The sequence below is a fragment of the Pan paniscus genome, chromosome 17 (assembly GCF_029289425.2).
Source record: "Pan paniscus chromosome 17, NHGRI_mPanPan1-v2.0_pri, whole genome shotgun sequence".
NCBI lineage: Eukaryota > Metazoa > Chordata > Mammalia > Primates > Hominidae > Pan > Pan paniscus.
In genome coordinates, this window is record NC_073266.2 from 37,589,303 (window position 1) to 37,600,536 (window position 11,234).

The 11,234-nt window shown below is 47.6% G+C and overlaps 1 protein-coding gene and 1 long non-coding RNA gene across 5 annotated transcripts; one reads left to right on the top strand and one right to left on the bottom strand.

Moving 5' to 3' along the window:
- Positions 1–962: 962 nt before the first annotated feature.
- Positions 963–8,755, bottom strand: ADCYAP1 (adenylate cyclase activating polypeptide 1). Of its 4 annotated transcripts, XM_003817884.5 has the most exons (6): positions 8,566–8,755; positions 8,064–8,363; positions 7,633–7,743; positions 5,343–5,474; positions 4,774–4,872; positions 963–3,662 (listed from the first exon to the last, which is right to left on the bottom strand). In XM_003817884.5, the coding sequence occupies exons 1-6, from the start codon at positions 8,751–8,753 to the stop codon at positions 3,473–3,475; spliced, it is 1,020 nt and encodes a 339-aa protein (XP_003817932.2). In that variant the 5' UTR covers positions 8,754–8,755; the 3' UTR covers positions 963–3,472. The 4 variants fall into 4 exon arrangements, with proteins under 4 accessions (XP_003817932.2, XP_057156381.1, XP_034799428.1 ...); XM_057300398.2 differs by having other exon boundaries at positions 8,064–8,579; XM_034943537.3 differs by lacking the exon at positions 8,566–8,755 and having other exon boundaries at positions 8,078–8,217.
- Positions 7,903–10,446, top strand: LOC117976755 (uncharacterized). Its single transcript, XR_004667521.3, has 2 exons — positions 7,903–8,042; positions 8,778–10,446. It is a non-coding gene; the product is annotated as an uncharacterized LOC117976755 (long non-coding RNA).
- The last annotated feature ends 788 nt before the right edge of the window (positions 10,447–11,234 follow it).

Below are 11,234 nucleotides of genomic sequence, written 5' to 3' on the forward strand. Positions count from 1 at the left end.
TTTAGGATGAAACCCTGGCATTTTAAATTAAATGGTATGTCAATTATTGTGTGACTTTCTATACATTTTCTAAGCCAGAAATAGTCAAGGGTGCCAAAACACACACCACTACGGAATTTGAGGGAATTTCGTATGAAAGCTTTGCCCTAAAGTTTGTAAATATGAACTAAGAAAGCATATAATCCACAAATGACTTCTTGTGTTTCTTCCTGGAGTTCAAAGTACTTTTTCTTTTAAAGGCATCTAATTAACTCTTTACTTACTCATGTTCATGTTCCTTCTACCTAAAGCATTTTAATCGAGACAGTTGTTTGTATGTCTCTAAATACATTTTAAAACCTCCAAAACTGATTATTTAGATCATTTTATGCAAAATTTTATCAAGACAAGTTTAGTCTGCAGAGTTACTTGTATAAGAACAATGTTAGATCCCTATTTTAGGCTGGGTGTGGTGGCTCACGCCTGTAATCCCAGCACTTTGGGAGGCTGAGGTGGGAGGATCGCTTGAGCAAGACCAGCCTGGGCAACATAGTGAGACCTGGCCACTAAAATAAAAAATAAAAGAACAATGTTAGATTGCTATTTTAGATGTGTAACTAATGCTCCAGCATTGTCTCCCACTACTACCTAGTAACTTTCTGAATATTGAGCAAAGTATATACACACTAGGGGATGGAAATTAATCTAAATTGTGTGTCTTATAATGTTGCAACATCATGCCTGTTTATGAGCTTAAAACCTTCTTAGGCATCTCCATCTGAGTAGCTACTTTAAATTTTTAGCAGAATCCAGTTGCCCATCAATTATTAAAGTGCAGTTCATGAAAATACAAGGGTGCTTAGATAGATATATATTCCAGACGTAAAAAAATCTTATGGTTGCTAAAGAAATATAATACTTTAAGAGATTTTAAAGTAATTATTTCCTGAATGTCTTTTTTCCCAAACATTAGACCAAGTTGCATTGTTTACAAAAATTTATTCATACAAATTTTACACACTTTATATAACAGTTATCAAAGTCCTAGTTATAGATATCATGTGTGTAATAATACTTGGTTAAGGTGTTTTTATAATCAGTTGCACACAAAATAAGAGCTTCAAGACTAACATCTACCTAAATTATCACTATATCATAAATCTGCTTCAGTTTAGTAAGGCTCTTGGCATTTCTAAAAAGTATACAAAAGATTAAACTGGGTGATCACTGTAAAATGCTTGCAACTAGCCACGGGAACACTAAATTAGACTTCATAAATAAAAGGTTAACTAGAGCCCTATTTCACCACTAACAGCTGACACAAATACAGAAAACTCTGCCCATTATCCAAGAAACAAATAATTAAGACTAAAATGCAAGCTGATGTGTTGCAGCATTGTAGGGCCACTAAATAGCCATCTGTGATTCGTGGCAATTTAAAAGGCGAAGAAAGGCACTAAAGCTGCAAACTGCATCCCGTGTCACATTGCCTGAGGAGACTGCGGAATTAAAGGAAGATTGATCCGATACACAGGACTCAGGCATAGACCGAATGCCTCTGTTTTCACTATTTGCAATGTGATCTCCTGGCAGCATCCATCCCGCCTGGGAATGCAAATCCAATTCTGTTTTCTTTGATTTATGACTTCATACTGATCAAATCCGTAAAGGAAAAGGAAAGGTCCTTTAAACTTTACAAGCTAACGTTTAATCTTTCCTTGTTCTTTTTTTTTTCTTCTTCGTTATCTTCTTTTTCAAAACATAAAAAAATAAAAAATAAACTTGTGCCTGAAATTTGGGAGACTGGCTGGCTGGTTTGTCTGTTGCTGCTCGATCTGATTGCTGGGTGAAGGTTCTTTTGTTTATAAAGATTACTCTGTATGTTCAAAGAATTGACAGGAAACAGACATGCTTTCTTTAGCCAAAGAAAGGATACAAGGGTAGGTTATCAGGGTCTGTTGGAGCTTGCTTACCTCACTCTTGACCACAGATATAAGATAGTACTCATACATATGAAGAAGAGGATTAAGTGATTTATCAGTTAGCAAAACTGAGCAACATGTGAACACTACACATTCTAATATGACAAAGGTTGGTTTTATGAAATAAATTTTACTAAGCAATAAGCAATAATGTAGAAAAATACATTTTACCTACAAACTCAATAAACAAGAAACAAAGGGTTCATATTTAGTGCATAATTACTTATTAGTGGCTACAGAGGGGTTTCTAAAATTTACAATAAGTGCCTGCATCAAACAAAAAAAAAGTGAGAAGCATTCACAAGTTTAAGAGAAGTGAATGAAAAATGCTAAACAGTATATAAACAGTGCCGGAGGGTAGGAAGGAGAGGTCTCCATAAAACCACAAAGGAAAAGGGTAGCTCCTACAGAGCAGGTTTCAAAGGAGAGGATCCTGGCCATTTCACAAGATGAGAAGCATGGACAGCACTGGAGAAAAACACATTGTACTTTGCATCCATTTCCAATACCCAGCGCCCAAAGTCAGGACCATTGGGACTGGACTTGCCCTCAGCTTCCCAGACCTGGGGCAATCTCAAACCAGTCCATTTCCAGGGTCCTCCTCCTACCACCTCAGGCTCTGCCTCTTCCAATATACCTCTATGTCCTTCACTTTGTTCCAATTGCCCTAATTTGGGGATATTAGATTCCCTGGCCACTCAGGAAGTACAGAAAAGAGAGCGGTCTAACGAAGCCGCCCTTTTCTGTACAGTTCCTCAACTCTTCTCCTAGGGAGAGGCGTGAATTCTGGGGAGAAGCACAATTTGGATCGAGCTGTTGTTTTATCAGGAGAATTTTCTTCTGGGCTGAGAGTCTGAAGAGAGACAACCACACATAAAAGGAGAATCAAAGAAAGCAGAAATATTGGAATTGCCACCCAACCAGGGGGACAGTGCCCAGTTGAGTTAGGCTGGAATTGAAGCAGCCTGCCCCAGAGACTCACTGGGAAAGAATGCCCTTCAGCAATTCTCCATATCTTTACCTCAAAATCTCCCTGGAGCAGGGCATCATTGTTTATGTACAGTAGCAAATGGTAAGTAGTAATATCTTCAGGCCTGTCATGGATAAAAATACTATCCTTTTAATTCCAGTTTACAAAAATAGGAGTAATATTCAAAACAATGATTGTCTACTTTTCTATTTATTTTTATAAAAACATAAACAGCTCGGGCGAATTTTCAATCCTTGTGCACGCTTTGTATGAACTTCTCTCTATACTTATATATATATATATTCTTTATATATATTTATAATATATATCAATAATTGGTCCACAAAGTATATCTGTGCATTCTCTAGTGCTTTGTAAAAAGAAAAACAATATTATTATCAAAATATTCATTTAATGGCTTTACTTCATTACATAAATACATGTTTGGATAGAACACACGAGCGATGACTGTTCAGTCAGTTTGGAAAACGACTTTTCATTGCGTCAGGGCTGTATACACAGGGTAGCTGGTAACTCATCGCTACAAATAAGCTATTCGGCGTCCTTTGTTTTTAACCCTTTGTTTATACCTTTTCCCTAGGACAGCCGCCAAGTATTTCTTGACAGCCATTTGTTTCCGGTAGCGGCTGTAGCTGTCCGTGAAGATTCCGTCCGAGTGGCGCTTGGAGAGCGGCTCCGCGTCGTCCTCCGCGCCGCCGCCTAGGCTCCCACTGCAAGCAAAGGGGTCGGGAAGAGGGTGGCGGGGCGGGAGACACAGGTTCAATCGCTGCGGGGAGCAGGCGGGCCCCACCCCACGCGGGAGCCTTCGGGGAGGGCCCGGGGCTCGCACTGCCCACCGCATCGCCTCCCTCTGCCAGGAAGCAGCCGTAGGGAGGGCTGAGATGGCAGCCCCTCGATGCCTCCCTCCCCACCCAGGATTTCCTGGCACGAAACCCTGCAGAGGGGGCCCGGGATAAGATCCGGGCAGACGACACGCGCTTTAAGCCTAACCTTTCTCCCAACGCTGCCCCTTGAGATCTGACCATTCGTGTGTTTGCGCTAAATTGTCCTCACTGTTCCTCTCACCCCCGACATAAAGAGAAAATAACCAGAGAGCCCTAAATATGCCAGTCTGGCTGCTGCCCTGGAGTTTGCATCGATCCTGCAATTCCTAGTCAAATACGAACACTCCTCTCCCTCCTCACGCTAAGTTGAAAAACGTGATAATAATATAAGTCGACAGGCTGTAGGCAATATTTTTCACTGCATGAATTATTCATGGCGAAAATGTAATCTGTTTTCCCATGGGCTTTATTAAAATGTTGCCTTCTGCTGAGATAGGCTTCACGCAAGCCCTATGCTCTCAGTTTCTCTGGCGTGAGCAAAACTGTTTGGGTCCATAAGTGTCCAAATTTGGCTATTTATTATTTCGATTTGAATTTTCAGTAAATACAACCACCCCTTTCCCCTCCCCCCAAAACAGTCATGCTTAGAGAAAATTATAGCAAAACCTCCCTGGAAGCTTGAAGGTTTTGAATGACTGAGAGGTTTGGTTTGGTTTCTCTTTCTTTTCATTCAAAACGGATCAAACTCCCTGGCTCGCGTTCCCTTTTTCCCTCTTCCAGAGCTCTCTGGGCAAATTTAAAGTGTCACTTCAAAATCTCCAACTGCGACCAGTAGCGGATACCCACCCCAGACCCAGGGGCGCAGACTCACCCTGGCCCCCACGTGCACGCACTGCCGCGGAAGCCGCGCCGCCCGCCCTGCGCGCGCCCCGCACAGGCACCCACCCCGGCGCGCGCAAGCCACCACGCGCAGGTTAATCCTTCCACAAACTCTTACCCCACGCCCTTGGCCACGAGCGACTGCAGGTACTTCCTGGCGGACAGCTGGTCCAGCACTTTGCGGTAGGCCTTGTTAAGGATCCCGTGGGCGACATCTCTAACGAGGAGGCAAAGTGCGCGCCCAGGGTCACTGATTCTGTCCCCACGTGGCCGCTAGAGACCCCCTTGTTGGGCGCGCGCCCCCTCGGCGGCCAGGGAGGCTGACAGAGAAACCTCCAGAGGCACAGAACTCGCGAATAACTCCCGGGATGATCTCGAGAGTAACTGCTAGGATCTGGAGTTAGTCCTGGCTCTAGGAATGGCAGATGTGGAGTGTGGGTTCCTTGACGCCACTCACTGCCACTCTTTGGGTCACAGCCCCCTCGGTCCCCACGCGGCCCTCAGGTCCACACAGACCCGCCCGCTGGTAATTTTCTGTTGCTGCAATAGGATCGGGTCAGGGAGAGGACAGGCTTGAGGACTTTCATGGGAAAAAAAAAATCCTAGGTGGGTCACCACACTACCCCTCCCGTCACCGCAGTCCCGAGCTCCCAGCCGCGGGTGTGCGCGAGGCCGCGCGAATCTCACCTTCTCTCAGCCGGGTAGTACAATGCGGAGGCGTCGCGCAGCGCGGAGGCGGGGCTCCCTGCGCCCGGCGACTCCAAGTCATAGAAGTCTTGCAGCGGGTTTCCGTCCTCGTCGTACGCCTCTTCCTCTGGCCTGCGGGGTAGCCGGGGACAGAAGGTGTGGTCAGTAGAAGTTCCTCCCCAGCTCTGCGAGGATCCAAAGTAAGGGGCTCGCACTGATTTTCACAGTTGATAAAAGTCCTCAGCTGAGAATTGTCTCTTCTCCCAGGACTAGGGGTGGGAGCAGAGGTAAGGAGGAGGCAACGACACCCAACCATTCCTACCCCGCCAGGCGGCTCGCCCACCCCCCTTTCGCGGGTAAAGGGTCGTCCTGCGGGCCACGGCCTCAACAAGCACTGGGAAACCGAGGCGTCTCCGCCGATCGCGCACACCTATCTACTGAAAAGGACCGCCCCTCTCCCCGCCTGGCTCCCGAGCCTCCCCAAAGCAGCAACGGGCGGGGACGAGAAAGGCCCTAGGAGACTAGGCGCTGACCCACGCGAAGACCCGAATGGGGAGGCCCATAAAGCAAAGGAGAGGATGGGTGGGGTGTGCGGTGGCCAACTCCTCAGCCACCCCCACCCCAGCCTCCGAGCCCAGGGGAGCCCTTCCCTGAGCAGATGTAGGTCACGGAGAACCTCGGTTTCTATTTTGGGCAGGAGAGGATCTGGCAGGAACATGAATAATAAATGCCCCTAAACTTAGCCAGTTTGGCGGCGGCTCAGACTGTGGCGTGTCCGCACCCTCCGGTGCTTCTCGCACGGAGAAAGTGCCAGGCACACGGGAATTTGAAAATAGCTAAGGGTGAAACGAGGGTGTTTTAAGGCCACTAAACGAATAGTTCGCGCTAATCTGTTATCGATGGCGGTGCCCCATCTCAACCCCAGAGCACAAGGAGGGGGACCGAGATCCAGCGAGTGCCTGGCGACTTCGCAGTCGCCCTCTACAGCCTCCGTTCTTGACATAGGACGGGTAGAGATGGGTTAAAACAAATCCCTCTCGCTTTGGACCCCTGGAGAGACTTGGAATGCAGCCAGCGCTAGTAGCACTCTCTAGGCGGGGTTAGAGTCGTACTTCGTTACTTCACTCGCCTTTTCTCCATCCTTGGAGAGGCCCGGGCAAGGCAAGCATATCACTCCGCACGCCTCGCACCCAGCCTTTGCTTGGCGATGCGCCTCAGCCCTGGCCCAGGTACCCCGAACCCTGGGGTCTTTCTGGATATTGCCCTGCCTCGAGCCCAGATGCTGGAATCCTAATACAGAAGCCAGAACCCATCTCTCCGTCCAAATCAATGATCAGCGGCCCCCCACAGCTAATGTTCCTGGGCGCGGCTCGGAGAAGGCAGCTTCGCAGGCAGAACGCGCGCTCCTCGCTGCCCCAGGCGTCGCTGGTACGAACCCTCCCCTACCCAGGGCTCATCCACAGTCCGGCACATCGGCCCGCGACTCTGGGGCTGCCTCCGGGAACCTGGGCAGCGCCTGCCGGTTAGAAACCCGGGGTTAAGAAAAAAGCCAAGGTTCCTCCATCCTGGGCCAGGCAGGGCTGCTCTCCCGGTCCTGCCTGCCTGCTGGCTTTCCCTTCCTCCTCCTTTGCGCCTGTTTTTCCCCCTCCTTCGCAGTCTCGCTCTTGTTCTTCCCTCTCTTAAGTCGCTTTTCCTCAATCACACCGGGCCAACACCCTCCCCACCGCACGCCCCCCAAGACAGCCTGGGATTCAAAATGCAGTTGGAACACGGATCACTTGAAAGCTCTTCAGCGGAAAGAATTGGAATGAAATGAAAAGAAAGGGTGGAGGAGAGAGAGAGACCCCACCCGGATAATCCAGAACAAGCAGTAACAAAGCAAAGTCCGAGGGAGCTTCACGCTCAACCCCCGGCCAGGCTCCAGAGCTGAAGTTCTCCTAACTCATCCTAAGAATAGGTAAAAGAAACCAAGCTAGGGGCCATGCCCTGCCCCCATCCTGTGGGCCAGGTTGGGGGAGGGGGGGTTCTCCAGCGGCCAGAAGCTCACTGGCTCTACCCGGAACCCTGAGCTGCCTAGGGCTGGGGGAGGGGTCCGAGCAGTCGCGGAGCCTGCCAGACCCTCGGCTAGAATGGGGACCCGCTGTCCAGCCAAGGCTGGCGGAGGCGCACTGGGGGCGCAGAGGGCGATGCTAGTAGTCTGGACCCAAAGGACTGCAGGAAGGAGACCGTGAGGAAGTGTCTGTGACTGGGAAGCCCCAGCTCCTGCTTGGGCCAGGCAGCCAGCACCTACCTGATCCCGGGGAACCGGAGTCCGGCGGCGGCAGGTGAGCTGTAGACGCTGCTATGCATGATTATCCCATAGACCAGCAGGGCCAGCCTCGCTCTGCTACACATGGTCATTCTGCGCAGATGGGAAAGAGGACACACAGCTGTGAGAACGCCCCTGGCCTTCCACCCTCCAACCCCAAAAAACTCTCAAAGCTGGGGGAGGGACGGAGCGAAGCCCAGGCTCCCTGTGTTGAACACCACTTAGCGACAGCCGGTGCGCGCCCTGCCACTTCTTGCTTGCTATAGTTAGAAAAAAATATATATGCATATACCCGGCGCCCAATAACTAGCCAGACCTGGTTGAAGGAAAGCTAACTACCCTGACGCGATGCCAAACGAAAGAATCAGCAGTCGAGTGAGTCGGTCGGTTTGGTAAGATTTTCTTTCGCTTACCCTTCAACTCTTACCGCTGTCAGGAGAGGGTGTGCTGCCAAGTAGGACGGCGGGCAAAGGGCTTCTTCAAGTTTCTGCGCTGGAGTCACAACCTGAGAGGAATCACTGTCTGGCGTTGGTGTCTGAGCAGAAGCCGCAGGAACGAGCAGGAGCAGCAGGAGGAGCTGCAGGACTTGTTTGCCGAGGCTCGTGTTCTGTTCAAAAGTTTGTAGACGCGCAGAACTAGGAGGGAGCGTGACACGGAGAGAAGGGGGCGAAGAGAGAGAGACAGAAGAAAGAAAGAGGGGGCGATGAGGTAAAGGGCGGAGGAGCAAAGTGGCCGTAAGTCCACCCGGAGGAAGAAGCAAGCGATTAAGGAAAAGAGGGAAAGTCAGAAAAGAAGGGGAGGAAGGAAAGGGAGAGGGCGGGTGGCTAGCCCGCCTTTGTAGGAGCCGCCGGTCAGGCAGCTGCGAGGGTCGGCAGCGCCTTCTCTGCTCCGAGGTCTCTCTGGCTGCCTCTGAAGCTGCGGCTTCTTCTGCTGCTACCGGTGGTTACAGAGGTGACCGGCCTTCTGCTCGTATTTATCTGTGCAGTTAGCAAAAATCTATCCGAACATGGTTTTTGGAGAGCCCTCTTTGTCAACATCTGTCTGCCTGTTGCCTTTAAGTACAGAATATTTTGTTGCACTGTTGCGCTCCGATTTTTATTCATGAAATGACTTCCTTTTTTTTTCAGTCACGTAATGATCGGGTATCAGAAAAAGACGTCAGCATCCTAGTCCCTCAAGGAACATATTAACTATTCTGTGCTGTCCTCTTGGATGATAAGATCCGGAGTCATCGACTTCTCATAAACACCTTTCACTCATACAATCCAATTTTTAAGAAGTCCAATTATTTTGATGGTTTTCAATTTCACCCATTTCTCAAGGACAGGTAAAGAATTTTTAGAATTTTGAGGATGACAAAAGTTATGTTTTTAACTATATAATTACGATTTCTCTTTACTTTTTCATCAAGCCCCACCAATCAGAGCTCTGGTCTCTGGAATTAAGCATCATCAAGCTCTCCTATTAATAAATTTAATTTAGATCTCCTAATTTCTTGCGCATGTTCTTTCAGATAGACCATTAAATGTGGAAGTCGTTTTGTTTTTAAAGGGAAGTCTTGGAGGATTTTCAGTAAATCTCTCCTGAGTCTGGCTGCCGTTGACAGTAGGGCTATGAGTAGATTGATGAGAGCTCATGCTGCCTCCGGAGCGCGACCTGCGGAGCTGTCCAGACTCCGGGTGCTGAAGTGTAGGGTAACAGATGCTACAAACGTTGAAAATTGCCACCGGTTTAATTTTTCACCAGAGCCTCTAAATTTGAAGATTTGGCAGTAGTGCTATTAACGTGGCGATTCATTGCCTAAATCACCCCCACCGTTCAGATACATCCTTTCCCCCTTGTAGCGTCCATAAATGCCCTAATGCTGAGAATGCTCCCCATCCCTGCCTGGATTTGAGGAAAAAGCATTCTGTCCCCCGTTAGTCCTGGCTTTTGGATTTCTAGACCGGCTGTTTGGCTACTTTCACACCTTCTGTGGCTCTTACAGATTTTAAAAATTGATGTTGTGAAATTGTGTTTTCCACAAGAAGTGAAATTTTAAGAATTTTGGGGCGAGAAATATGTTTTTCCACTTTGTTTACAACTTCAGCTCTGTTTGGGAGACACAGACAGACTGGGAAAGCATGAGGGTTCCCAGTACAAGTTCACCTGATGAAGGTTTCTAACAGGAATCCCTCTGCTGGAAACAGTTAATTTTTTTAACTGAAAATGATGTGGGAAGAGGAAAGCAATAAGGGAAGACCATATCCACCCAGAGGCTTCCAATTTCCTGGGTAATTGAAGAAGGTTCATATATTTCTACTCCAGTAAGAGAACTCGGGTCTATTTCTTTAAAAAAAAAAATAAGAAGAAGAAGAAGAAGAACAAGAACAAGAACAAGAAGAAGAAGAAGAAGAGGAGAAAGAAAGAAAGAAAGAAAGAAAGAAAGAAAGAAAGAAAGAAAGAAAGAAAATAGAGCCATCAATAACCATTAGAGTGCATTTTAATTATTTGGATCTTACACAAAAATTAGGGGAAATTCCAGTTTAGTGGGAGGGTTTCCTGTTACTACGATTTGGATCTCACATTTAAATAAGCTATATTAGTTCTGCATGCTTTTTCCAAGATATTATGTTTCTCCTCCTAAATGCTGTTCCTGCTCTTATTTGAGATTTAATACTTCCTCCTTCTTAAAAAAAAAAACTAAGTTTTGTTTATTCCTGGCCATGAATGACCGAAAACTGTCTGCTTCCTCTTAGTTTATTCCTGGCCGTGCTTCATATTGTCTGCTTTCAATAAAGCTTCAAACCACATCTACATGGGAATATGTCTCTTTTTCTCTGAGACGTATGCTCACTGATTTATGTTGGACTGTTTACATGCATGTTTTCCGTGTTCAGCTCTGCCTCTGCAGCAAGCTCTCATACAAAGAGCCTGCGGTGAACACTACCAGATAATCAAGCAGAGATGTCTTTCTTACTAAAGCGCCCAAAGCTATTCCCCACTGCGGCTTTCCTGTCTTCCGCCTTGCTTCACGTCAAAGGTGAACCCCATTAAAATCCTTACTCTTTCCTCCCACACGAATTCTGAGATGAGTTCAATCTGGAGAAATATTTGAAAATTTCCAAGACTCCTTGTACAATTCACTACTCAACTTTAGTAAAGGGAGCCACCATGTGGGGAGTTTGCTGACTTCACGGCCCATCAAAGGGGGAAAACCACAAACACGATTAACTATCTGGGGAGGACGACTAACTGCTGGCTCCAAGGGCCAACAGAGGCTGAACTGTGCCTCTGACTTACCAAGGCTGCGACCCCGTGCTCTTCTCAGCTTAGATACTCTCAGCTCAGAACTCGGGGCTCAGCACCCAAAAATTACAGGCCTTCAGACCTGAACCCATTCACGAGAGTGAAAGACTAAACAGAGAACTTGAGATTCTTGGTCACTGAACTCCAGAAAATCAAGCTTCCAGACCCACCAATTGCTCAACACAATCTAAAGACCCACACAGCCCTGCTCACAGCTGCCTGGGGGAATCAAACTCCTACAGGATCACCCACAGATCTTTTGTTGCTCATGGCCATTGTCTAGTTGGGCATGTTTG

What these genes read in the sequence shown, in the direction of transcription:
- ADCYAP1 (XM_003817884.5), bottom strand. Translation starts at nt 8,753, where the DNA reads ATGAATAAAAATCGGAGCGCAACAGTGCAACAAAATATTCTGTACTTA. An exon ending in TACTACCCGGCTGAGAGAAG is followed by an intron (nt 4,873 to 5,342) that starts GTGAGATTCGCG and finishes CCTCCTCGTTAG; the next exon opens with AGATGTCGCCCACGGGATCC. An exon ending in CTCGTGGCCAAGGGCGTGGG is followed by an intron (nt 3,663 to 4,773) that starts GTAAGAGTTTGT and finishes CTTTGCTTGCAG; the next exon opens with TGGGAGCCTAGGCGGCGGCG.